This window comes from Canis aureus, chromosome 23 (genome assembly GCF_053574225.1).
Source record: "Canis aureus isolate CA01 chromosome 23, VMU_Caureus_v.1.0, whole genome shotgun sequence".
NCBI classification, from domain to species: Eukaryota; Metazoa; Chordata; class Mammalia; order Carnivora; family Canidae; genus Canis; species Canis aureus.
This window is the reverse complement of record NC_135633.1, coordinates 28,677,538-28,700,324: the sequence shown is the minus strand read 5'-3', so window position 1 is coordinate 28,700,324 and position 22,787 is coordinate 28,677,538. Positions and strand designations below refer to the sequence as shown.

General features: G+C 51.2%; 1 protein-coding gene across 1 annotated transcript; it reads right to left on the bottom strand.

The window, feature by feature from the left end:
- Positions 1-670: 670 nt before the first annotated feature.
- MOGAT2 (monoacylglycerol O-acyltransferase 2) lies at positions 671-19,376 on the bottom strand. The gene is made up of 6 exons (XM_077867096.1): positions 19,230-19,376; positions 13,618-13,796; positions 4,930-5,134; positions 4,403-4,577; positions 3,574-3,773; positions 671-2,146 (listed from the first exon to the last, which is right to left on the bottom strand). Exons 1-6 carry the CDS (start codon positions 19,318-19,320, stop codon positions 1,992-1,994), a joined length of 1,005 nt encoding a protein of 334 aa, XP_077723222.1. The 5' UTR covers positions 19,321-19,376; the 3' UTR covers positions 671-1,991.
- Positions 19,377-22,787: the final 3,411 nt, after the last annotated feature.

The following is a 22,787-nucleotide window of genomic DNA, read 5'->3' as shown; positions in this document are numbered from 1 at the left end:
GGTGGGGGAAGGGGAAGCTCATGAGTTGCTTTGACCAACAGAATGAGACGAAATGATGCTGTGCATGTTGCTCAGTCCGGGATTTAAGAGATCAGGCAGGCTTGCTCTCATTCTCACAAAACCCAGCCACCCCTGAATGCCCAAGACGTGTCAGTAGGGGCGCGGTGGGGTGTGCCCGCCTGCAAAGGGAGTCCCAGCCAGCGCCCCCAGCAGGCCCAGCCCCCGCAGAATGCAGCTGCACTGAGCCCAGGGCAGCCTCCAGAAGAACCACCCGGCCAACCCACAGAATTGTGAGGAATAAGAACTCCTTGCTTCATCAGCCTTGTAGTCTTGGCATGGCTCACTACCCGGCAATAGAGAACTGTAAGGGGCGAGTACTCCTCCCCTTCACACACCTTGCCCTTCCTCACAGCCTTGGCCGCCTGTCGTGTCCCTCACTTCCTCCTGGCTGGACGTCATCACCCCCTCCTCTGAGCAACCCCGCTCTTTGTGGGTCCCCTTGTGGCCCTTCTAGCACACCACCTCACAGGATAACAGGCACCTTCCTGAAACATGGGTTACCCTTTTCACCTTTGAGTCTTGATTTACACGTATTCCACGTCCTTCCAGACATGACGTGGAGTGGCTCATACATTCAAAATATTATCTTACTGTGCTTACAACACCAGAGATGGGTATGGTAATCTTTATTTCTCAGATGGCAAAACTGAGGTTTGGAAAAGACATGACCTGCCCAGGGTCACTGAAAACAGATGCTCCAGGAATTAAACCCAAATTTACACCTCTCAGATGTCTCTCCTGTTTTAATAACGGTATGATTTGCCCCTGGAGGGATGCTGTTTCCCTGCTGGAGGGCAAAAGGGGTATGGTCCCCCCTGGGCATCCTGTCCTTTGCTACTGACATATGTCCCAAACTCAGGAATTCAGAATTCTGAATTCTGTCCCCATCTCACACAAATGTGCACTCATGTCTGGTCTTCATTCTCTGTGTCTTAACGTATAGCCTCTCAATTTTCTTGCCCAGCAGAACAGGATCAGGGGTGGTAGGCTGGGGGCTGACGGATCAGGAAGGATGAGTCAACATGGCACTCTGGGAAGATGAGGTAGGGCTGCAGGGCCACAGGGCCAGTCTGGGAGTCAAGAGAGGCTTCGATGAGCCCCCTTTGCTGAGGAACAGGGAGGAACAGGAGAAGGCTAAAATAGAATCATCCTTTCATTTGTCGAGCTGACGTTTAGGGAGACCCCCCTTTCTGTACCAAGGTCGGGGGCTGAAATTACAATGGACGAGTAAGAGGTGCCTCATGAAGCTCTCCGCCCCTGGAACATCAGAGTCGAGACTCAGGGTTCATCTTAGTCAGGGAAACTGAGGTTCAGAAGGAGACCAAAGAGGTCTATATTATCATATAGCCAGTGGCAGAGCACAGTTCTCCTTATCCACCTTTCCGGCCCCTGTGGCCACCAGTCCACAGCTCAGAGGACAGGAACTCACAGGTGTCCTGCATGAGCGCAGAGGCTTCCAGGCCACCCCCACCCTCTGGCGCAGGGAGGGAGGAGTTGAGACATCCAGGGAGCAGGATGAGGGAGCTTGTAGGAGACGGGGCTGGAACTAGTGGCTTCTTTTGTGTCATCACTCAGGGTAGAGGAAGAAAAACCTGGTGATATTTGCTGCTCTCTTTCTCTATTGAGTGACATGACAACAGGGGACAGAGGCCTCAGAAATCCTCTCTTCCAGCCATCTCGCATTTACAGAAGAGCAAGCCATGGAGAGGGAGGTTCGTAGGGGTTTTGCAGCAGGAGTACAAATCGCCAATGCCAGAGCTTAGTGTCCCCTCCTGCTTGTCTGCTGGGATTTGGAGCATATCATGGCTGGATTTGCAGAAGTTTGGGAAGGCTGTGAAGATATGTTCAACAGATGCCTCCAGGAAGCCTTCTCGGATCACAGCACCTCCAGCCAGGCTCCCCAAGGCCAGCCCTGCCCTCCGGGGAGGCCCTCAGCAGAACTCCAAATGTTGGTCCACAGGGACATTGTACTTGAGCTTGTGGGTTTCGAAGAGTTCACACAGTTCCTTGACATAGCGCTGATGCAGCTTGTCCACCTCCTCCTTTGAGGGACACAGTGTCTTCTGCACCTCGATGGGCTTTCCCACTGCAAGACACAGATGTGGGTGTAGGCCCAGAGCAGGAGCCACTGGGTTGCAGGGACCCTTCCCCATGGGCATCCCTGCAGGAAAGTGCTCTTACTGCCATCCCTTTCAGCCCTAGTTTGCGTGATGTTATGGGAACTCTAAGATGTTATGAGAACTCCAGGATTCTGATATAATAGCAATACCCAGCAGCACTGCAATGTGCCATCCAAAATGCTAGGCACTTTCCATGTATTATCTCCTTTAATCCTCTTAACAATTCTATGGGGATAGAGGCTCTTTTTATTCCCAGGATGAGAAGAGGCTCAGAGAGGTTGAGTGACTTGTTCAAGGTCACACAGCCAGGAAGGATCTGTTTCAGTTTTTAAATCCTGGAGGTATACTTTTAATTTCCAGACCATATGGTTCTGGGATCCCAAGATGCCACAACTGGAAGTGCCTGAAGTTCTAGGAAGAGGTGGGCCCACAGCCCCCGCAGCTTTTCTTCCCCACTCTCTCTCCATTTGGCCTGCAGTGCCCCCTTTGTTTAGGGAGGAGTCAGGAAGGCACCAAGTGACCTCCTTCCTCTGGTTCTGCCTGGCTGGGAAGGTAGCTCCCCTGCCTTCTCCTTTTAGGAAAAGTTCTGTTGGCAGCAGCAATACTAACACTCATGAAAATATTGCCACAATACACAGGGAAAGTCATGGAGTGGGGGCAACTAACAAATAAATGGATGGATAAAGGTGAACAGACCTCTCTCTACAGGCTTTGTCAGAGGGATCTAGTTGGGATTCAAGAAGAAAGCAAATGAGGAGTCCTAAGAGCTGAAAAAGATGGTGCTGAGTCCATGCACTAAAGCGCATGTCCGTTATCTACAGGAAAGTTCCTCGGGCTCTAATACAAGTGTAGTGATTGCTACTCTACACACAATTCTGATAGATTTAGAATGCCCTTTCCTTATATCCTCTCTCTCCAATAAGCCTTATTAGACCCTCTATATCAGAATTAAACCTTCCTCCTCTAGCATGATAAGAAGTCAAATAGGTCCTGATGCAATCCTTAACCTTGTAACTCGAAGGCAGTGTGACCTTTAGGAAGTTACTTAACTTCTCTGAGCCTCAGTCTGCCATCAGTGAAAAAGGGACAATAGTCCCTATTCTGAAGGTTGTTAGGATAGTTGGAGCTGCTGCATGTAAGGGATCCAGGGCAGTGCCTGGCGGTGGAGCAGGTACTCCATAATCAGTAGTGACTACTGTTCTTTGTACCTCTGTTCCAGTTTCCATCTCGGAGTTAGGGTTATCTGTTTGGGTGTCTGTTTCCCAGTCTAGAATGTGAGCAACATGAGGGCAAGGATGTGTCTGACCCATCTCCATGCCCCCTTTGCAGCACACAGCTCAGGCCTCTTTCCCCATAGCCTACCCCCACCCAGGCTGGCTGGGTCTCAGCTCACCCACGGTGGTGATGGGCTGGCGGTAGGGTATAAAGCCAAAGCTGTACTGGAAGACACCACGGCCATGGAAGAGCGGGAGGGAGATACCCATGATCTTCTGCAGCCGGTTCTGAATCCTACGCAACCAGGAGCCAGGAGAGTTCTCAACCTGGTCAAATAGCTCATTCTCCCCAAAGGAAAAGATCGGCACCAGAGCTGCCCTGGAGAGAGACAGGAGGGAATACGTGTGAAAAGTCCCAAAGAAGTCCCCAGCTAGCTTCCTGCAGGGACCCAGTGACCAGGAATTGGAGCAGAGGACAGAGCCCTGGGTTCAGAAGTAGGAGACCAGAGTTGTCTCCCAGCCCTGCCATAGCTTTGCTTTCTGACCTTGGGCAGGTCCTGGCCCCTCTCAGGGCCACAATCTCTCTGTTGTAACAGGACAGATAGACCAGAAACGCTTTAGGGAGTCCTCCCAGATATAAAATATCTGCTAGCTTTGCAGAAAAAAACTCTCCGACCCCATTCTTCAAAGATGCTTCAAAGTAGACCAGCTCTGTGATATGCCCCAGACTCCATCCTCCCAGATCCCATAGATGTCAGATCTAGTGCCAGCTTTGGGCAAACATGTCCCTTCCCACTGAGTCCCTTTGATCACCAAACCTCCCTTCTGAAATCTTTTCTGGGTGTTTGGGCATGACATAATACATTTCTTACCAAAACCTAATCTTCATTGTAAATAGACTGAGAATCTCCCTGCCAAAATACAACCTGCATTGGTCTCTGCTATCTTCCTGCCAAAATCTAATCCTTGCCAATCTCCCTCTGAGCCGAGAGCTCCCTCCTCAGATACCCGTGCATCAGGGCAAGTCTGATGAAGCCCTTGCGGTTCCGGAGCAGAAGCGTGGAGTCTCCAGGCCTGGCGTTCAGCGCCTCCTGGGCACCCCCTACAATGATGGCCAGCAGATTGCCACCCTCCTTCCTGCTCAGGATGTGAGCAGCGCTCTCCTTGTCCGAAGTGACCAGGCCTGGGGAGAGAGGAAGGTGATGGAGTACGGGGGAACAGGGCAGGGATTGTGGGGTGGATGTGCCCCAAGAGAGAGCTCACCAAAAGGGACCACAGAGGCCTGGGCACCCTGTTCCCTCCAGCAGGAAGTCCCCCGAGGACTGGAACTGAGTCCTCTCCCTTTTTCCAGCACCCTCACTGAGCTTGGTGTCACGAGCACATGCGGCCGTGGAAAGCACGTCTTTGGGTCTAGCTACTTCTCCCATTGCACATGCACTTGCAGGAAGTAGACACGTTGGCAGCTCTCCCTCAGATGCCTCTCCCCAAGCCTCCAGCCTCATCCTCCAGGGCTACCCCGGGGTGTAAAGACTCACCCCCGGACATGATGTAATCCCTGAAGAAAGGGACCCGGAACCACAAGGTCAGCATCATCAGATGGGAGCGGATGCCAGGGAAGAGCAAAGGGAAGCCCGTGCTCTCCGTGCACAGGTTGACAAAGGCTCCTGCGGCCAGGACCCCGTGGGGGTGGAAGCCAGCAAGGTAGTTCCGGGAGGGGTCCAGCTCAGCAGTCTTGACCAGCTGCAAGGACGGTAACCCGGTGAGCTGGGTCGCCAGGCCAACCCCGACTGTGCCACTCATCAGGGTGACCTTGGGCAAGTCGCTCCCCCTCTCTGAGCCTCAGGTTCTTGTGCATAGTCAGATATGGTGTGTGAATGCATCCAGCAGTACCGTCCCAGATTCACTGCTGGCTTGGGACAAATGGGTTCCCTCTCAGGCTTTTCATCTATAAAATGGGGACATTTTAGCCCTGTCCCCCCTACCTCCTAGGACTGCTGAGAAGCTTAGATTTGTTGGTGCCCTGGAATTACCAAGACTACTATAGGACCAAATATAACTTGGCGGCATCAAAGGGACACACGGGGTGCCACCATGCTGGCAGAGCCCCGTTGTAACAAAACTCAATATAAGAAAAATTGGCACTTAAGACCTGGGAGTGAGCATTCGCAAGATATAGCAGGAGTGGTTGAAAGAGCACGCCGTCCAGAAGGCTGGCTCCAGTCCTATTTACCCTTCTGTTCAAAGCAAGTGTGTCCCTGTGGCTCCCTGCTCCCCCCACGCCAAACCTTCAATGACCTTGAGCTTTCTCTTTCCCCAGCCATGGGCTCTGCTGGCAAGCAGCTCGCCAGGGTCTGGTCAGGCCCGCTGCTGGAGTGAGCAGCAGGGACCACTAGTCATTGCCGATTGCCTGGGAGAGGAGAGCTGCTGTCCTCAGCAGCTCCCAGGCGAAGTGGGATGAGGGTACAAGGGCAGAGACGGAGCTAACAAATGCTGCTCTCAGCCTGCCCATTCCTGGACAAGCTGCTCCGTGGTCCAGTCTGCAAAGATGACTGCTGTGTGTGTGTGGAGCAGGGCATTCCCTTCCCCACCTGCCAGGAACTGCATGCCCACCCTTTACGCTGCCTCGCACCCTGGAAGCCACAGCCATCAGAATTAGGACCCTGATATGTCATACCCCAAGCCCCTAGCAGGAGGCCTCCTGATAGAACTGCCAGGTCCCCATGGCCTGCATTCCTGGACATGGGGCAGCCCTTTCCACTCTGGCTCCAGCTTTGCCATGGTGAAAGTTCATCCTGTCATCAAGCTAACACGTGCTGCGGGTTGCTCCCTAAGAATTCTTGCTGCTGCCTCTGGGGCCTCAGGGGCCTGGCTGCCTGCCCTCAGAGCAGCCTGCAGTGACCTGAGGTGCAGTTTGGAGATCTAAGCTTCTCTACCCCACCCAGAGGTGTCTACCCCCCCACCCCAAGAAGCCCCAGATTCTCCAGGACCTCACCCGGACTTGGTTTCTGCAACCCACCCTCCTGCCCAGTATGGCCCCCAGTCACCCACTGACCCTTTCCAGAGAAGCTGTGAGGACCACAGTTGGAGGGGACCATTGCCTCCTCTACAAGGACAAACCTCTTCTACTCACGCAGTGGGGACTTAGTGGATGTGAAGATAAAGCCGGAGCAGAGAAATCTCTGGCTATTCTCAGAGGGAAAGGTGCTTGCTCAGGAGCCCAAGTGGTGGTGTTTCCCTACCAATATACCTGGCTCCCTGCCCTGGGGCACCGAAGCACGAATTCTTTCTCGGTCAGCGGGAAGGCAATTTTGTACAAGCTCCATAAAGGCGATTTGGCAATAACTATTACAACCAAAAAGCGTTGTTGTAATAACAAGAGACCTTTTGCCCCAGCAACTCCGTTGCTGAGGAATGTCTTGTGCTTGTGCAAAATGGCACGTGAACAAGATGATGAACAGAAGCATCATTTTCTAGTACTACCAACTCGGCATCCCCTCCAATGTCCATCCACAGGACCCGCTGAGACATATTCCCGAAACATTCGCACAACGGGGTGCGGTGCAGCCCTAGGGAACTCTGGCGAAGATCTCCCTGGCCTGGCAGGGGAAGATGGCCACATCGCCCGTCAGGACAAAGCAAGGGACAAGACGATACAGGCAGAATGTGCTGGGAAAGGGGACATGAGGGTAGCCCTGGTGGCCCAGTGGTTTGGCGCTGCCTTCGGCCCAGAGGTGATCCTCAAAACCCGGGATCGAGTCCCACATCGGGCTTCCTGCTTGGGGCCTGCTTCTCCCTCTGCCTGTGTCTCTGCCTCTCTCTCTCTCTCTCTCTGTGTGTGTGTGTGTCTCTCATGAATAAATAAATAAAATCTTTAAAAAAAAAAAAAAGAAAGGGGACATGCACTTGTTTGTATTGGACATACCATACACTGGTCATCATAGTTGCTTCTGGGGAGGGAACTGAGGAGATCAGAATCCAAGTGGGATGGGGGCTTTTCACCCACATACTTACTTGCTTGTCCCTTTGGAATTTTGAACAAGAGTATATGACCTATTTTGAATTAACAATGAATGTATAAATGAGTAAAATAAATGAATAAATGAATGAATGAATGATCATCCTTACTAAAGAAGCCTTTGTGTAGAGAGAAATATCATGCTGAATGTGAGGACCTATGTCTGGGAATGTGCCAGTATTTGAACAGGCTTTTACATGTGTGTGTCCAAGTGTGCACACTGATGGGGCCGTCACTGTCCCGCTGAGGCCTAGTCTGCACGTCCCTAGACATGGTCTCTGCTGCTGTCCTTCTGTGCCAACCTCTTCTACTTGTCCCCTGTGCCCAAGGGACATCACTGCCTCACTGTGAGGGCCTTGAGATTAGAGACCACCTGTGTGCTTCATCTCCTGACCCAAGCACAACAGGCACAGGAGTGGAACAGAGGAGTTGTTCTGGAAAGATTGTGGAATGAGAGAATGAACCCAGGAATGGATGAGGCTGATGCAGCCTGCCTTGAAAGGAAGGCCCCCTGCTCCCCATCTTGTCCCAGCCTGTCACCTGGGTTCCAACACCAGGGCAAAGAATTCTGAGCTGGAAGTCAGGAGACCCAGGTTCTGCTGTCAGCATATCACATGACCTGTGCCAGGCCTCTACACTGCCCATACCTAAGTTTCCTCCCTGTCTTCCAGGACAATGATCATGCCTCCCTGGCAGGGGTGCTACTAGGTTCTGATCTATGGACCTGCCTGTTCTGGGTATTTCATGTGAGTGGCACCACACAATAGGTGTGTGCCCTCATGTATCCGGTTTCTATCACTTTAGCAGAATGTAGAATGTTTTCAACGTTCCTCTGCGTTGAAGCACGGATCTGTACTTTACTGTGATTGAATACTCTTCCGCTGTATGGATAGACCATATTTTTTGTTTATCACTCAATGGACATTAACATTATTTCCACCATTTGGCCATTATGAGTGATGTGGCTGGCCACCAACACATGCACATTAGTCTCAGTGTGAACATGTTTTCAGGTCTCCCAGGGGTGTGGCTACTTTGAGCCCCAAGACTCTCACCTAGAAGACCACAGCCCTGCAGGAGAGAGGCATCTCCGGGAGAGGGCATCTGGACCGAGGGTGGGAGGGAGGCCTGCATCTCTGCCCTGTTTTCCTGGGTCCATCTCTCAGTAAATGTCCTTGTGCCCTCCCACACCTTTGGTGGTGATGGCCATCGTCCGGATGGCTCCTTGATGGTTCACAAAGCACCCACACCACCAGCCTGTGTAACTGTGGCACTTAGGAGGTCAGCTGCGGCATGAGAGCCCCCATTTGACAATTGAGCAAACTGAGATGCAGAGGGGTAAGTGACCCGCCCAAAGCCACACAGATGACTTGAGTTCAGTTCTGCTGCCTCCTGCCAAGGGCACCGGAGAGAGCCTTGGTTCCAGAACCAAGAGAGGTATCCTGAGACTCAGGACTATCTCAGGGGCCTATTCCTTTCTAATCAAACTTGGAATGTTTAGAGCTCTCAGGAGAAGGTTGTTCCCACATCAGCAACCTGCCTCTCACTGTACCAGGGTCCGGCCCTGGAGAACCTGTTCGTGACCTATTTATGTACCTCATTACTTGGCAGTTTAAAAATGCAAGGCAAATAAGGTCTGATTCAATAGTCTGGCTCTCGTCTTGGGCATCTGATTTGTGGCAGATTTCCCAGAGGATTCTGATATGTATCTAAGTTTGAGGAATCCCTTCCAGTTTTATGCCTTTGGCTGTGTGTGTGTGTGTGTGTGGATGTGGGTGCCTGTAGGGACTCAAGTCTTTCCCTGTGTCCTCCCATCGTGGCCAGATGATGGAAGCAAAGGCTCGGATTTTCTCCTCTGCCCTGGTGGACTGGATATGCCAGCAGGTCGGGCTTCGCACCCCCTCCCCCCTGCCTCTCAGCTGGTTCTCCGCCCTGCCCTCCCTCCTTTGTACTCAAGTGCTCACAGAACAGACACCCACTGACATCTGCAGCTGTAGTCCCTCCATTTTAGGATATATCTTTTCTTCACATCTTAACTTTATGCTATCAAGATGCATTTGGCGATTCTAATTAGAAGAACTTTTTTTCTTAGTGGTACATAAAATACTGGTATGTTTTACCATTAAGGATCTCTTAGAGGAATGCCTGGGTAGCTCAGTTGTTTAAGCAACTGACTTTTGATATCAGCTCAGGTTTTGATCTCAGGGTCATGAGTTCAAGCCTTGTGTTGGGCTCCAAGCTGAGCGTGGAGTCTACTAAAAAAAAAAAAAAAAAAAAAAAAAAAAAGGTCTATCTTTGAGGTGAAGAAATACAGGAAGTGGTGAGCAACGAGAGCTGGAGAGAGTGCCCCGTGTGGTACACACTGCCAGGCACCTCAGTGCACCGACTTGCTCCATCTTCTATTCAGGATGCAAGGGAAGTACTGGGGACAAAGTCTCCATTGTACAGATGTGGAAACTGAGACACAGGGTTAACTAACTTGTTCTAGGTCACATAGCTAGTAAAGTGGCAGAGGCAAGACTTTAACACAGGCAGCCGGGCTCCATGTGTGTAACCTGCAGTCTTGTAGGAATCCCCAGGTAAAGAATGGGGGGGGGGTTAACAGGGCAAAGGGGTGTGCTTCAAGCAAGGGTACCAGCCTAAGTGACACAGCTCATGCCCGAAGAACTTGGATGGCAAAGGGGGCAAGGGAGGCCTGAGCAGGGGTCCTAGGGTTTATGGACCTACAGGCTGGGCAAAAACTAGATTTGATTTTAGGTGTCATGGGAGTCACTGGTGCATTTTAACATTTTATGAGTATCTGGCTTCTGTGTGCAGGACAGACTGTAGGGAGCATCAGTGGAAGCAGAGCCCAGATAAAGAGATGACCCCATGGGATTTAGGTAATGAGGGAGGGAGGAGAGAAGGATGAGACCCGGAGGAATTTTGGAGACTGACACCAGGCCTCAGAACAGTTCCCGACTGGGGAGGCCTGGGTGGCTCAGCAGTTGAGCATCTGCCTTCAGCTAAGAGTGTGATCCCGGGTCCAGGATCAAGTCCTACATGGGGCTCCCTGTGAGGAGCCTGCTCCTCCCTCTGCCTGTGTCTCTGCCTCTCTGTGTCTCTCATGAATGAATGAATAAATAAATAAATCTTAAAAAAAAAAAAGAACAGTTCCCAACCAGGGCCAGTCCCCCCTACTCCCCCACCTGGGGACATGTGGTAACATCTGCAAACCTTTTTGACTGCCACAACTGGTAGAGGGGAGTGCTACTGGCACTTAGTGGGTAGAGACCAGGGATGAAGGCGCCCCCTACCCCAACACACAGCACTCATTCAGCCCCAAATGTCCATGTGTCGAAGTGCAGAAAGCCGTAGGGCTGAGGGGACAGCCGTGCCCACGGCACCTGGGCAGGTAGTCAGGACAGGCACAGCTCTGCATGAAGGAAGACCTTCTCCGAGGCAGAGCTCTCTCATGATGAAAGGAGTCCTCACAGGAGGAAGTGTGACTCTGTCCAAGTGTGAGCTGGAGACCTATCCTGGATGGGGGGCTGCCTACCTCTCTACCTCTGACTTCAGTTAAGAGACCCCAGAGTGCTAGGAGGGAGGGCGTGAAGTCCCTGGTGATGTTGACAGGGCTGTGGAGGAACTGAGGGCTGTTCCAGGTGTGGGTGGGAGGTGTCCTGCGCTGCCCCGGGGCCTGCAACATTTCCTGACACCAGGTCACAGCCTGGCCACAGCACCCCATCCCTTCTCAGGCCTTGGCCTGTGTAGACACTGTTTGCTCCGGGAGGATGAAACCTGCACAGGGGAAACCCAGCTCTGGAGCTGGTCTTCAGTATGAGGTGAGATCAGTGCCTCCCATGTGAAATATTGCCTGATTCTTCATCATTAGCTCTTTAGGAAGACTGTAGTGTGAGTTTAGGAAGCTGCAAAGCCCGGAAGGTTTCCTAATTTTGCTTGAAATTCCATCCATAGATGCTAGTTCAGAAAGTCACACGAAGAACTGATATAAACTCAGAAATCTACACATAGTTGGGCACCTGGGTGGCTAAGTTGTTGAGTGTCTGCCTTTGGCTCAGGTCATCATCCTGGGGTCCTGGGATCAAGTCCCACATCGCGCTTCCTGCAGTGAGCCTGCTTCTCTCCCTGCCTATGTCTCTGCCTCTCTCTGTGTGTCTCTCATGAATAAATAAATAAAATCTTAAAAAAAAAAACAAAAACAAATCTACACACTTCTGACAGGGGAGTGCAGAGGCTTGTGAATGTGTGTGCGAGCGTTACCTATCTTCTGCTCCTCCCAAGATACCAGTGGGGCCTGGGCTGTAAAGAGGTGTGGAAGAGCGAGAGGGTGTCCCGGAGGAAGCGGGAAGGGCATGTGCAGGCCCCACCCAGCCCCGGGCCTGCGGGCTCCCAGGCTGGGGCAGGCCGTCAAAGCGCATGCCCTCTCGCCCTCTGCTGGCCACTTGCTGGTACTGCCCACCCTCTGCGGCGGGTAATGCAACCGGCCGCAGTGAGCATCAATCCTAAAACATTGCGCACGGAATTGCAGCAATCAGGGCAGCGTCCCACTAGTGTCAATAACGCTGAGGTTGAGAAACCCTTCTGGAGGGCTGCCTGGTCAGGGGAGGATCAGGAAGGGCAGTGGACAGGATAGGCACAGACCCTGCTTGACTTTGCTCACCCTGTGGGGCTCCGTGCAGAGGAAGCAAATATGGGCTGGAGACCTCCCTGCACCTGGACCCCCACCTGTCACCCCTCACGAGCATGGAACTCTCTCCCAGTCAACTTCCTGCCCTTCCCCCAGCCCCTCCCCTGATGCCCTACTGCCCTGCCCTGCCTGCCCCACCCTTGCCCCTTGCCCCGGAGGCCCTGCTCACTGTGGGGCTTGTGGCTTTGTACCCCCGCCGTTGCCCAGCTTTTGCTAGTCCTCACCTGGCTCCTGGACTCTCAGAACGGGGCACAGCAGGAGCCTTGAGTCCCCCGTTGAGTGCCGGGGAGTCAGTGAGCTGTTTAACCTCTGTAAGCCTGTGTACTCACTCCCTCCTCCTTTACCTGCTGAGGATCTAATTCCAGAAAGGACAGGAGGAGGTGGAGCTCCAGAATGGGGTGGGAGGAACTGGGCAGGTGTGAAGGTCAGGGCGACAACAGGGCTCTGGGCTGTCACAGTCCTCCCCTGACCACAGCCACGTGCACGCTTCTCCATGCTCCCCACTGACTCAGTGATAAGACTAGCTCCTAGTTCACTGCCAACCTACATGGTGCTTTCCTGCTGTCTCAGCAGGTCTGTCCAACTGGCTGATGTGTGCGGCGTCATCACCACTTCACATACGAGGACATGAAGGCTAAGAGAGGCTGTGGAACTCCCCCAAGGTCACAGTGGTCTGTGAGCTAGTCTGTCCTGCTCCAGAGGCCACGCTTTATGCCTTTCTTCTCCCCTGTTTCCAGGGGATGGCCAGCTGCCCCTGCCTGGCACCATTCGGTGTTTCCCACTACCTGCCCCGCCCCCCCGTGCCATCTGGCCAATAAGCCAGCCTTGCCCAGCTGCTTAAGCCCCAAGGTTCGGTTTGTCTGGAATCCAGTAAAGGAGCCAATGGGTCTGTTCTCTCAAATCCGAAGATCTGCTTTACTCAGGACTGATATTTGAGTCCAGGGTCACAATGACAGGAGATGTCCCAAGTCAGAGTGAGAGTTTCAAATGTGCTCAGAGTTGGAGGGGTCAGTCTAGATACACGGGGAAACTGAGGCTCAGAATGGGGCGAGGTTTTGCTCAAGGACACACAGCAATCTGGGGTTGGAGGCAGGATAGAACAGAGAACCAGCGCAGGGCTCTCTCCCCTGCTGCTTCACCCATCCTTAATGCACACGCTTTAAAACCAGGAGAACCTGTCACATGGAGTCGGTCACAGATTCGTCCCTCTCAGGGTGTCATTCTCCCCATCTAATGACATGTGAGGCTTGACGGTCTCAGGACTGTGAGTTTATTACATTTGCCCTCTACCTGGCTGCTGAGGGCTTTACACCTGTAAGACACATATGTGTGCCTCACTATTTGCCCACGGAGCCTCTTCAAACCCTGATACTTCCCAACCCTGGGAAACCATGGCCAGAGAGAATCTGGACTCTTCCACAGGCCACAGGGTGGGGAAGCCCCGGCCCCCACTCCCAGCCCAGTATTCTGCTCCCCGCAGCCCGGGCCAGCTTCGGCGTCGGGCAGCCCCAGACTCACCGTGACGGGGAAGTAGTCCCTCATGTACTTCCACAAGAAGCAGCGCCTCAGGGCTTGGACGGGCCTGCCCCCCTGCCTCGGCGTGTCCCGGTCCCGGTACCACCAGGCGGCATACAGGACGCTGACCACCCAGAACCTTGTGAACAGGAGGCCTACGAAGACCACAGTGCAGATCTGGGCTGGGGAGGGAAGCAGGAGCTGTCAGAGGCCCGAGGGGAAGGGGGTGAGACTGTCCCCACCGAGTCCGCCGGCGCCGGGGAGGGAGACACGGCTTCCCCACCTCGCCCAGCCTCCCTGGGAGCCCGGATTCGAAACCAGGCAGGCCCAGCTTCAAAACTCGTCCCTCCCGCCGTCCTGGTCCCCTGCTCGCTCCGGCCTTGCCGCTCTCGCTCGTCTCTGCGGCAAAGCAGTCAGTCTGCCTGCACCAGGGCTCAGGACACGCCGGGTGGGGAACCGACTGGAGCATCTGCGCCCAGGTTCCAGCTTCGGGGAGCTCAGGCCCAGTGAGGAGCTGCCCCCCTGACCTACAGTTCTGAGTGCCCCGCCGTAGGCTGACCCCAGCTTCATGTCCGGCTCCGCTGCTCTGTGGGCCATCCCTAATCTGATGCTGATGGAAAGAATATTCCCAGAGAACAGGGCTCCTTCCCCATCCTATTTCCTCGCTCAGCACCACGCACTCATCTTAAACAGGTCAGCATCCAGTTGTATGTCCTGTTTGGAAGTAGGGTAGATTGGGCCTGTCATTCCCGGCAGGTTTCCTGGAGGAGGGGGCTTCGGCCCAGTCTGAAACAGTGGTGGAATTCATAAGCCGGACGATGTAGGCAGGGGCTCCTAGATGTTCACTTTGCACAGAGCACCTCTGATGTGCCAGGTGCTGGTGGCGAGGCCAGGAACAACAGACACAAAGTCCTGCCATCGGAGAGCTGACTTTCCAGGCTCACACTGGGGGCACTTTGTTTCTTAAACTGTTATTGCGATAAAACATGCCTGACATAAGATTTATCACCTTAACCATTTTTAAGCATACAGTTCAGTGGCAATAAGCCCATTCACATTGCTGGGTAGCCGTCACTACCACCCGTCCGGGGAACCCCTCATCTTCCCAGACTGAACCTCTGTACCCTCTAAACACTGACTCCCCACACCCCCTCTCCCAGCCCCTGCTGGCTGGCCCTTTTCTGTCTCTACAAATTTGACTATTCTGGGAACCTCATATAAAAATCATTAAGTATTTGTCTTTATGTGACTGGCTTATGCCACTTAGCCCCATGCCCATCATCCACACTGTAGCTTGTAGTCAGAATCCCCTTCCTTATCCCCTGGAATATTTCTACATAATATTCTAATGTACATATAGACCACATTTTGTGTATCCATTCATCTGCCACTTGGGCCCCTTCCACCTTTGGCCACTTGGGCCCATTTCACCTTTGCACTTTATTTGAAAATGTCATTGAGGGCAGCCCAGGTGGCTCAGCGGTTTAGCGCTGACTTCAGCCTAGGGCATGATTCTGGAGACTCTGGATCGAGTCCCACGTCAGGCTCCCTGCATGGAGCCTGCTTCTCCCTCTACCTATGTCTCTGCCTCTCTCTCTGTGTCTCTCATGAATAAATAAATAAAATCTTTAAAAAATAATAATAAAATACAATAAAATGCCATTGAGGGATGCCTGGGTGGCTCAGTGGTTGAGCTCCTACCTTCAGCCTAGGATGTGATCCCGGGGTCCTGGGATGGAGTCCCACATCGGGCTCCCTGCAGGGAGCCTGCTTCTCCCTCTGCCTGTGTCTCTGCCTCTCTCTCTGGGTCTCTCATGAATAAAAAAAAATCTTTTAAAAAATGACATTGAGGGCAGCCCCGGTGGCGCAGCAGTTTGGCGCCGCCTGTGGCCTGGGGTGTGATCCTGGGGACCTAGGATCGAGTCCCACATTGGGCTCCCTGTGTGGAGCCTGCTTCTCCCTCTGCCTGTGTCTCTGCCTCTCTGTGTCTATGAATAAATAAATAAAATCTTAAAAAAATGACATTGAATTAATTACTAATAATGTAAAATGGGGAGGTTTCATATACCAACCCTCACATCTGATATCTCTTGAACAACTAGAAGACATGGTAGGCCGGAGTCCTGGCTCTAACAGGCAGCCCCTCCCTCCAGGCATTTCCTCCCATTCCCAGACCTGTGCTTTATCCTCACAGAGGCCTTCCAGTTCCTCGAGAGGTATAGGGGAGGACCATTAACCAGTTGGCGGGTTATTTACCTTTTGTTTGTCTTAAATATTTTTAATAAAAACTTTGAAAGAGAAAGTCGTAGAAGAAGGGGAATGAAATGCCACCATTTGTGTGAAAAAGAACCCTGGGACGTATATACGTGGCTGCAGACTCACAGAGGAAGAAAGGACCCCACAGCTCCGGAAGAAGGAAATGGGATGTGGAAGACGAGGTTGGCAGGAAGCTTGAGTAAGCTTTGTTTATTCCCTTTTCCATATTAAAAATGTTTAATGTGGAAAAAAAACAGATAATCTCAGCCAGGCCTCTTTCCCCTTGGGCAAAATCCGAAGTCTGCATGGGTGGCTCCTACTTTAAGAACACCAGCTCCAGAGAATTAGACACAAGTGGTTGATCATGGCTATCTGAAGGGTAGGATTTGGGGAAGTCTTTTGCTTTTAGGACACACATCATGTTTGAATGTTTTACAATGGCATGTATTAGTTCTGCAGGCAGAAAAAGGGGTTAGGATAAAACACACAGACATTTGCACTTGACCAGAAAGGTCTTCCCTATACCCAACAGCCCTCACCCTTAGCTTATCCATCAACTCCTTTTAGCAGGCAAAACTGAGGACTATAAGGTCACTTAGGAAGGGAGAAACTTTATTTCACTTAATCCTCACAACTCCAGGAGGGAAAAAATTTTAAATCCCACTTTACAAAGGTCCAGAGAGGGTATGCTAATTGGCTAAGGTCACACAACAAAGTGGTAGGAGGGGACCTAGGATTCAAATCTACATCTTGCTACATCTTGTTCCCATTTATTCACTCAACAAACATCCATGGACTCCCACTCTTGTAGGAGCAGGAGATGCAGTTGAGGGCTAGACAAACTGTTTGAATGGACTTACCTTCTGGTGTGAGCTATAGAGGAGAGGACACGCAGTAAATAAGTTACCCACTTGGGAAATATTTGGCTATTGGCCCTGAGTCCTTAGTGATGGGTCCTAGTTGACTTCTGCAGCCAATTCTCTGGCCTCTACCACTCTCTGAAATGCCTCCTCTGACTCCAGTGTGAACCAGCTGTTTGGTAAACGTGTGTAGCCTCCACTCCTCCACTGGAAGCCCTGACTCTCTGGCCAGCCTTTCAATCCTGCCTGTGGACTCCATCTCCTAAACAGCTCCTGAATGGGGCCACTTCTCTCCACCCACTGCCAGCTTCCCTAGACCAGAATTGGCGACCTTTATCCTAAAGGGCCAGACTGTAAATATTTTAGACTTCGCAGCTCAAGAGGCAACTTGGATGATATTACATAGGTACCTAACCATTTAAAACGCAATCACTTGAGGCACCTGGGTGGCTCAGCAGGTTAAGCCTCTGCCTTTGGCTCAGGTTGTGATCCTTGAGTCCTGGAATCCCATCCCCCATGGGACTCTCTGCTCAGTGGGGAGCCTGCTTCTGCCCCTCCCCCTGCTCATGCTTTCTCTCTCTCTTAAATGAATAAAATCTTTTAAAACATAAATAAAATAAAACACAATACTTAAAAAAATCTAAAAATCCTTCTTAGCTCATAAACTATACAAATATAAAAATAGTCAGGGGGCTGGGTTTGGCTCCTGTGCCCTGATGTAGATTGTGACTGCTCCCTGCCATCGGCCCATAACCCCACACTCCAAACACCGTAGATACCCCCACTGCAGTCACAGGGACCTTCAGCACACTGATTGGACCTTGCCTACCTAAAGCCCTTCTGAGGCTCCCCTTTGCCCCCAGGATAAGGGATACCATAACACCTCCTACTCCCGGCCCCTGTGGGCCCAGATCCCTTTGCCCAGCTGCCTTCCCTCTAGTCTTCCAGACCCAGGGCTACTTGATCTCTCTGGGTTAGTCCTGACATCCCCCGGCTCATATGCCAGGGACCTGCAGAGCTGGGGTGTGGAGGGGGTGGGGTGCTGAGGCCAACCCAGTCAAACTCACTCCTGCCTGCAAAGCTTACACAAAGCACACTGCACCTCACGAACCTTATCCCCTGTGATCCCTGGGATGCAGACTACCTCTAGGCCCCAGGTGACCTTTGTCCAGGAGCCTGCAGACTGGTAGTATGCCCTGGGCTAGGCCTCCCTCCTGGGCTCTCTCCACCCACCCTCAGCCCCTTAGCCCCACCTCCTCCCACCCCCTCTGCCCTCTCTCCTCTCTCTGCCCCTCCTGAGCTTTCTTCCTTTGGCTATAGAAGGAGCCCAGGACTGGAGACCTACTACCTTCTCTGCCCATCTGGGTAATGGGGATAACTAGAGATAGTTGAAATATTTAAGACCCCTTGGACAGAGACACAGATCATTCATAAGGAATACAGAGTGCTGGAGGCCTGCTTTGCTGGGGGTCAATAGTTCACCTACAGAATTGCCAGGAGGTTCTGAGGGAGCACCTGGGGTCTGTGTGTGTGTGTGTGTGTGTATGTGTGTGAAATGGCTGTTGACCAACCTGTACAGAGCATACCCGTGTTTTAAAGCCAGTGGCATCTGTGTACAGGCCAAACATCAGCCCCAGGAGAAGCCATGCCTCCCTAGTTTGTGAAGATCCCACAAACCCCCACTCTCATCTCATGCTCAGCCCCAGGTCCTCCTCGAAAGTGTTCCCTTTACAGAGTGGGTTTGGGCAAGTGTAGTCTCCCTGGCCACAATCAATGTGCTCGCTGTGGGGGTGGGGTGAGTAGGGGGACCTAAGCATACTTCCCGTGGGACCCAAGCCCAAGGGTTGGGCCTGGTCTGCCCCGAGCAGCACAGGCACACTCGTTACTTCATCCCACAAGAGCTCTGCAAGGTCAGCAGTGGTATTCCCATCCCACAGCTGACGAACCACACAGGTCAGGCCTGAGTCCGGTAGGGTCACACTGGCTGGGCAGTTGACCAGTCCCGACTCGCCTGGGACCCCACTCACACCCCAGTCCCCTGGCAGTCCATACCTTCTATTCCACTCTTATTTATTTCCCTGTTCCCTTCACTTTCCCCACTGCCAGTCTGTTTCCGCCTCTCTCAAAGGAAGGAAGGAGATGCGTTCCCTCTGAGAAACCCCGAGCCTGGAACTTCCCCACAATCCCCTAGATCTTGCCCCACAGCAGTACCAGGCATCCTGAGACAGGGTCTCTGTCCTTATACTAAAGTGGAACCCACACCCCAGGAAAGCTCAGTAACCTGTCCAAAGCCACAAGTGATGGCTTCTATCCCACCCGATCCCCATGCCCTTCCACACCCTCCAGAGGACTCTGGGCAAGGAAGAGACTGGCTGGGCAGGGGCTCTGAGTGCAGCAAAGCCCCCTTGAGGACGAATGTCTTTCCACTATCAATACACCGTGTGCACCTAGGGTGGCAGGTGCCTGTGGTCTCCCATCCCCCAGTCCAGCTCGCCTTACCCAGGGCCAGGAAGGAGAAGACCCACTGCAGGACCATGAAGGTCTGCAGCCTGCGCTCCCACGGCACGAACAGTGGTGCAAACTTCACCATGCTGGCTCCTCTGACGGCTCCAGAGGCTTCTCTGAACACTGCAGTGATCTGAGGCACCAACTGGTCTTTGTTGATATTGGAAATTGCATAAGCATTTGTAGGGGGGGTGGGCGGAGCGTGCCTCACCCAGCCCCACCCAGCCTCAAGGCCTCTGCCCCTACCAGGGCTGGGACCTGCTTCCAAGGAGAAACCTTTGAATCCACTTGCCCTGGGCCTAGCTGAAGGAAGGAGGAACAAAAGGAAGTATATAAGCATTATCCAAGGCAGTTGCCTCCTCAGGCGATGCCTTATCTGCCAATGACTTTCCTCTGTTTGCTTGAATCTTGCCCTTCACTTGGAAGGTGAAGCCCCAAGTAGAATAATGCAATCCTGTCTTCATCTGTCCAATGAGCCGACTCTGGTAGTTATCTCCTCTCCCTCTTACCCATTGACTGCTCCCCCTCCACAATGTACTGTAATAGCTCTCACCTAAACATTCCTTGACCCCACTATCTCCTCCACCTCCTGCCCTATTTCTCAGCTTGATCACTGCCTCCTCCTTGAATCCACCTGGCCAGTGAATGGCACACTCTTCTGGTTTCCTTCCTAGTTCTCTGGCAGCTCCGTGGTCTCCTTAATGACTCTTATCCCTTACCAGATTAAATGTTTGAGCACCGTCCTGCCCTCTCAGTCTTTGGGTCTTCTCTCTTTTCTTCACACTCCCTCTCTCAGAGAGCTCATCCACGCTCATGGCCTTGTATTCTATCTACATCATGAAGACTTTCAAATCTCCAGCTCTGACATTCCTCTGGGACTCCAGACTAGAATAACTAGGTGGCTACTTGACATCTTCACTTGAAAGCCTGCTGGGCAGCTCCATCATAGAATGTCTAAGACCAAATGTGATTTCCTGTCACCTGCTCATGCCAACTTTTTCATCTCAGTGAAGGGTAGCTCCATGAACTTGGCTTCTCAGGCCAAAGCCTTAGAGTCACACTAGACTCTTTCCAACCCCCTCCCACATTTATTGGTCAATTCTCCTAAATCTCTTTTACATATACCCTTTGAATTGAAGTGTATTGAACATATAGTAAAATGCACAAATCCTAAAGACACAGAGTAACACACCGCCACAAAGTGAACACACAGAACTCTGATCAATGGAAAATGACTAGCACCCCACGTCCTCGCCAGCCACTCTTCTCCTCCCTTGGGTCCTCACCATCTTTATCTCTGCTTTGGAACTTCATGAAAAGCAAATCTTACAGAATATACTCTTTGGAGATTGGCTTCTTTGGCTCAAGATTATATTTTTGAGTCATCTATGATATAGGAAATGGTGGGGTTCAGAGTTGACAGCTAAGAAAGAATTCTTAACACATCTTTGGTGCAAAAGGTCTTTTATTAAAGCACAGGACCTGTGGGCAGAAAGAGCTGCACCAGGGTTGAGACTGATTCTATACTTTCAAGTTGGGAGGGGGTCAGGGACAGCATAAGTCCTAAGGAATTTTGGATGTAGGTCTCCAGGACTTCGAGGGGGCTAGCTAGTGTTAGGAAAAGATCACTTATTACTGTCTAATAAAACCTTAGTCGTGAGACCCTTCAGATGAATCAGTGGGCCATATGCTTGGAGGATGGTTGCTAACATATATCTTGGGGAAGGGCATCTGGGTGGCTCAGTCAGTGAGGGGCCTAGTCTTGATTTCAACTCAGGTCATGATCTCAGGGTCCTGGGAATCGAGCCTGGCATCAGGCTCCATGCTCAGCGGGGAATCTGCTTGTCGCTCTCCCTCTGCTCCTCCCTCAACCCCCCCACCCCCCACACCCACTGATGCTCTCTCTCTAAAATAAATAAATAGGGCAGCCCCGGTGGCTCAGCTGTTTAGCGCCACCTTCAGCTTGGGGTGTGATCCTGAAGACCCAGGATCGAGTCCCACCTCGGGCTCCCTGCATGGAGCCTGCTTCTCCCTCCGCCTGTGTCTCTGCCTCTCTCTCTCTGTGTCTGTCATGAATGAATAAATAAAATCTTTAAAAATAAATAAATAAATAAATAAATAAATAAATAAATAAATAAATAAGATAAAATCTTTAAAAAACATATATTCTGTCAAGTAGAGATGAAAGAAATTTCTAAAGGTATTTTTATATGATAAAGCAGATTTATAGGATCCCAGGGGATCAAGATAATGTTAAGCTAAGATCATCTTTTGCTCTTAGTGAAGTTTAACATGGAGGCAGCGGAGTGCCTAGAGGAAGGTCACTTTGCCTATTCTAAGGACTTGGCAATGGGCTGTAAGTAGTAAGGAAATTTAATGTTTTCTTTTGCCTTTGTTTCCCACATTAATCTAAATTGCATTTCTAGTACATTTGTCCTTGTGGCCATATAGGATTAACTGTGAGTGTGTCACAATTTATTCATTTCACTGCTGTGAGTAATTAGAGTTGTCACGTGTTTCTGGCTATTATGAATTGTACTGCTATGGACAGTCTTCCTCGCTGCCCAGTTTTAGTGAGAAATACTTGCCATGGATCATTGTATACGTTTATTTATTTCTATTTTTTTATTTCTTAAAGATTTTATTTATTCACAACAGACACACACACAGAGAGAGAGGGAAGCATTTTGTGAAATGATTGTCACAATAGGATTAGTTATGAACTATCATCTCGTATAGATACAACAAAAGGAAAGGGGGGACGCCTGGGTGGCTCAGCGGTTGAGTGTCTGCCTTTGGCTCAGGGTGTGATCCTGGGTCCTGCAATCGAGTCCTGCATCAGGCTCCCTCTTAGAAGCCTGCTTCTCTCTGCCTATGTCTCTGCCCTCCCCACCCACCCCTCTCATTAGTAAATAAATAAATAAATAAATAAATCTTAAAAAAAAAAAAGAAAGAAAGAAAGGAAAACTATCTGTCTTTGTGATGAAAACTCTTAGGATCTATTCTGTTAATCACTTTACTATGTACGGTACAGCAGTATGGGTATTTTTGTCACTGTCTTTTGGTACATATTGATGTATATTTCTGCTGAATGTGTGTGTGCGGGGGAATAGAATTCTGGGTCTCCTAGTCTAAAGCCATATAGTTTTCAAAAGCTGTTGTGCATTTACACTCCACAGCCTGACATGAAAGTTCTGCTTGCTTCACATCCTTCTCAACATTTTAAACATTTTAATGAGTGGTCAGAGGGGCCTCATTGTAGTTCTACAATTTTCCTAATGCCAAATGAGGTTGAGCACATTTTAATGTGTTTATTGGCCATTTGGGTTTCATTTTCTGTGAAGTCCTTATTCAAGTCTTTTGGTGATTTAAATATCTCTTGCTTTGGAAGAGCTATTTTTGGAAGAGCTGCTTTCCACCTCCACAGCCAGCCCCTTTGACCAACTTGATACCAGCTTTTCTATTGATCCCTCTGTCACTATACCCATTGGCCCTCCCAGTCTCAGCACAGCTGGGTCAAAGATTGTAAATGCTTAAGCTTGGGAACAGTAC

Excerpts from the sequence above, each read along its gene's own strand:
- MOGAT2 (XM_077867096.1), bottom strand. The coding sequence starts at position 19,320 with ATGGTGAAGTTTGCACCACTGTTCGTGCCGTGGGAGCGCAGGCTGCAG. Across the intron at positions 3,774-4,402 it reads AGACTTGCCCTGATGCACGG|GGCAGCTCTGGTGCCGATCT; the intron begins GTATCTGAGGAG and ends GTCTCTCTCCAG. Across the intron at positions 2,147-3,573 it reads CCAGCCCATCACCACCGTGG|TGGGAAAGCCCATCGAGGTG; the intron begins GTGAGCTGAGAC and ends TGTGTCTTGCAG.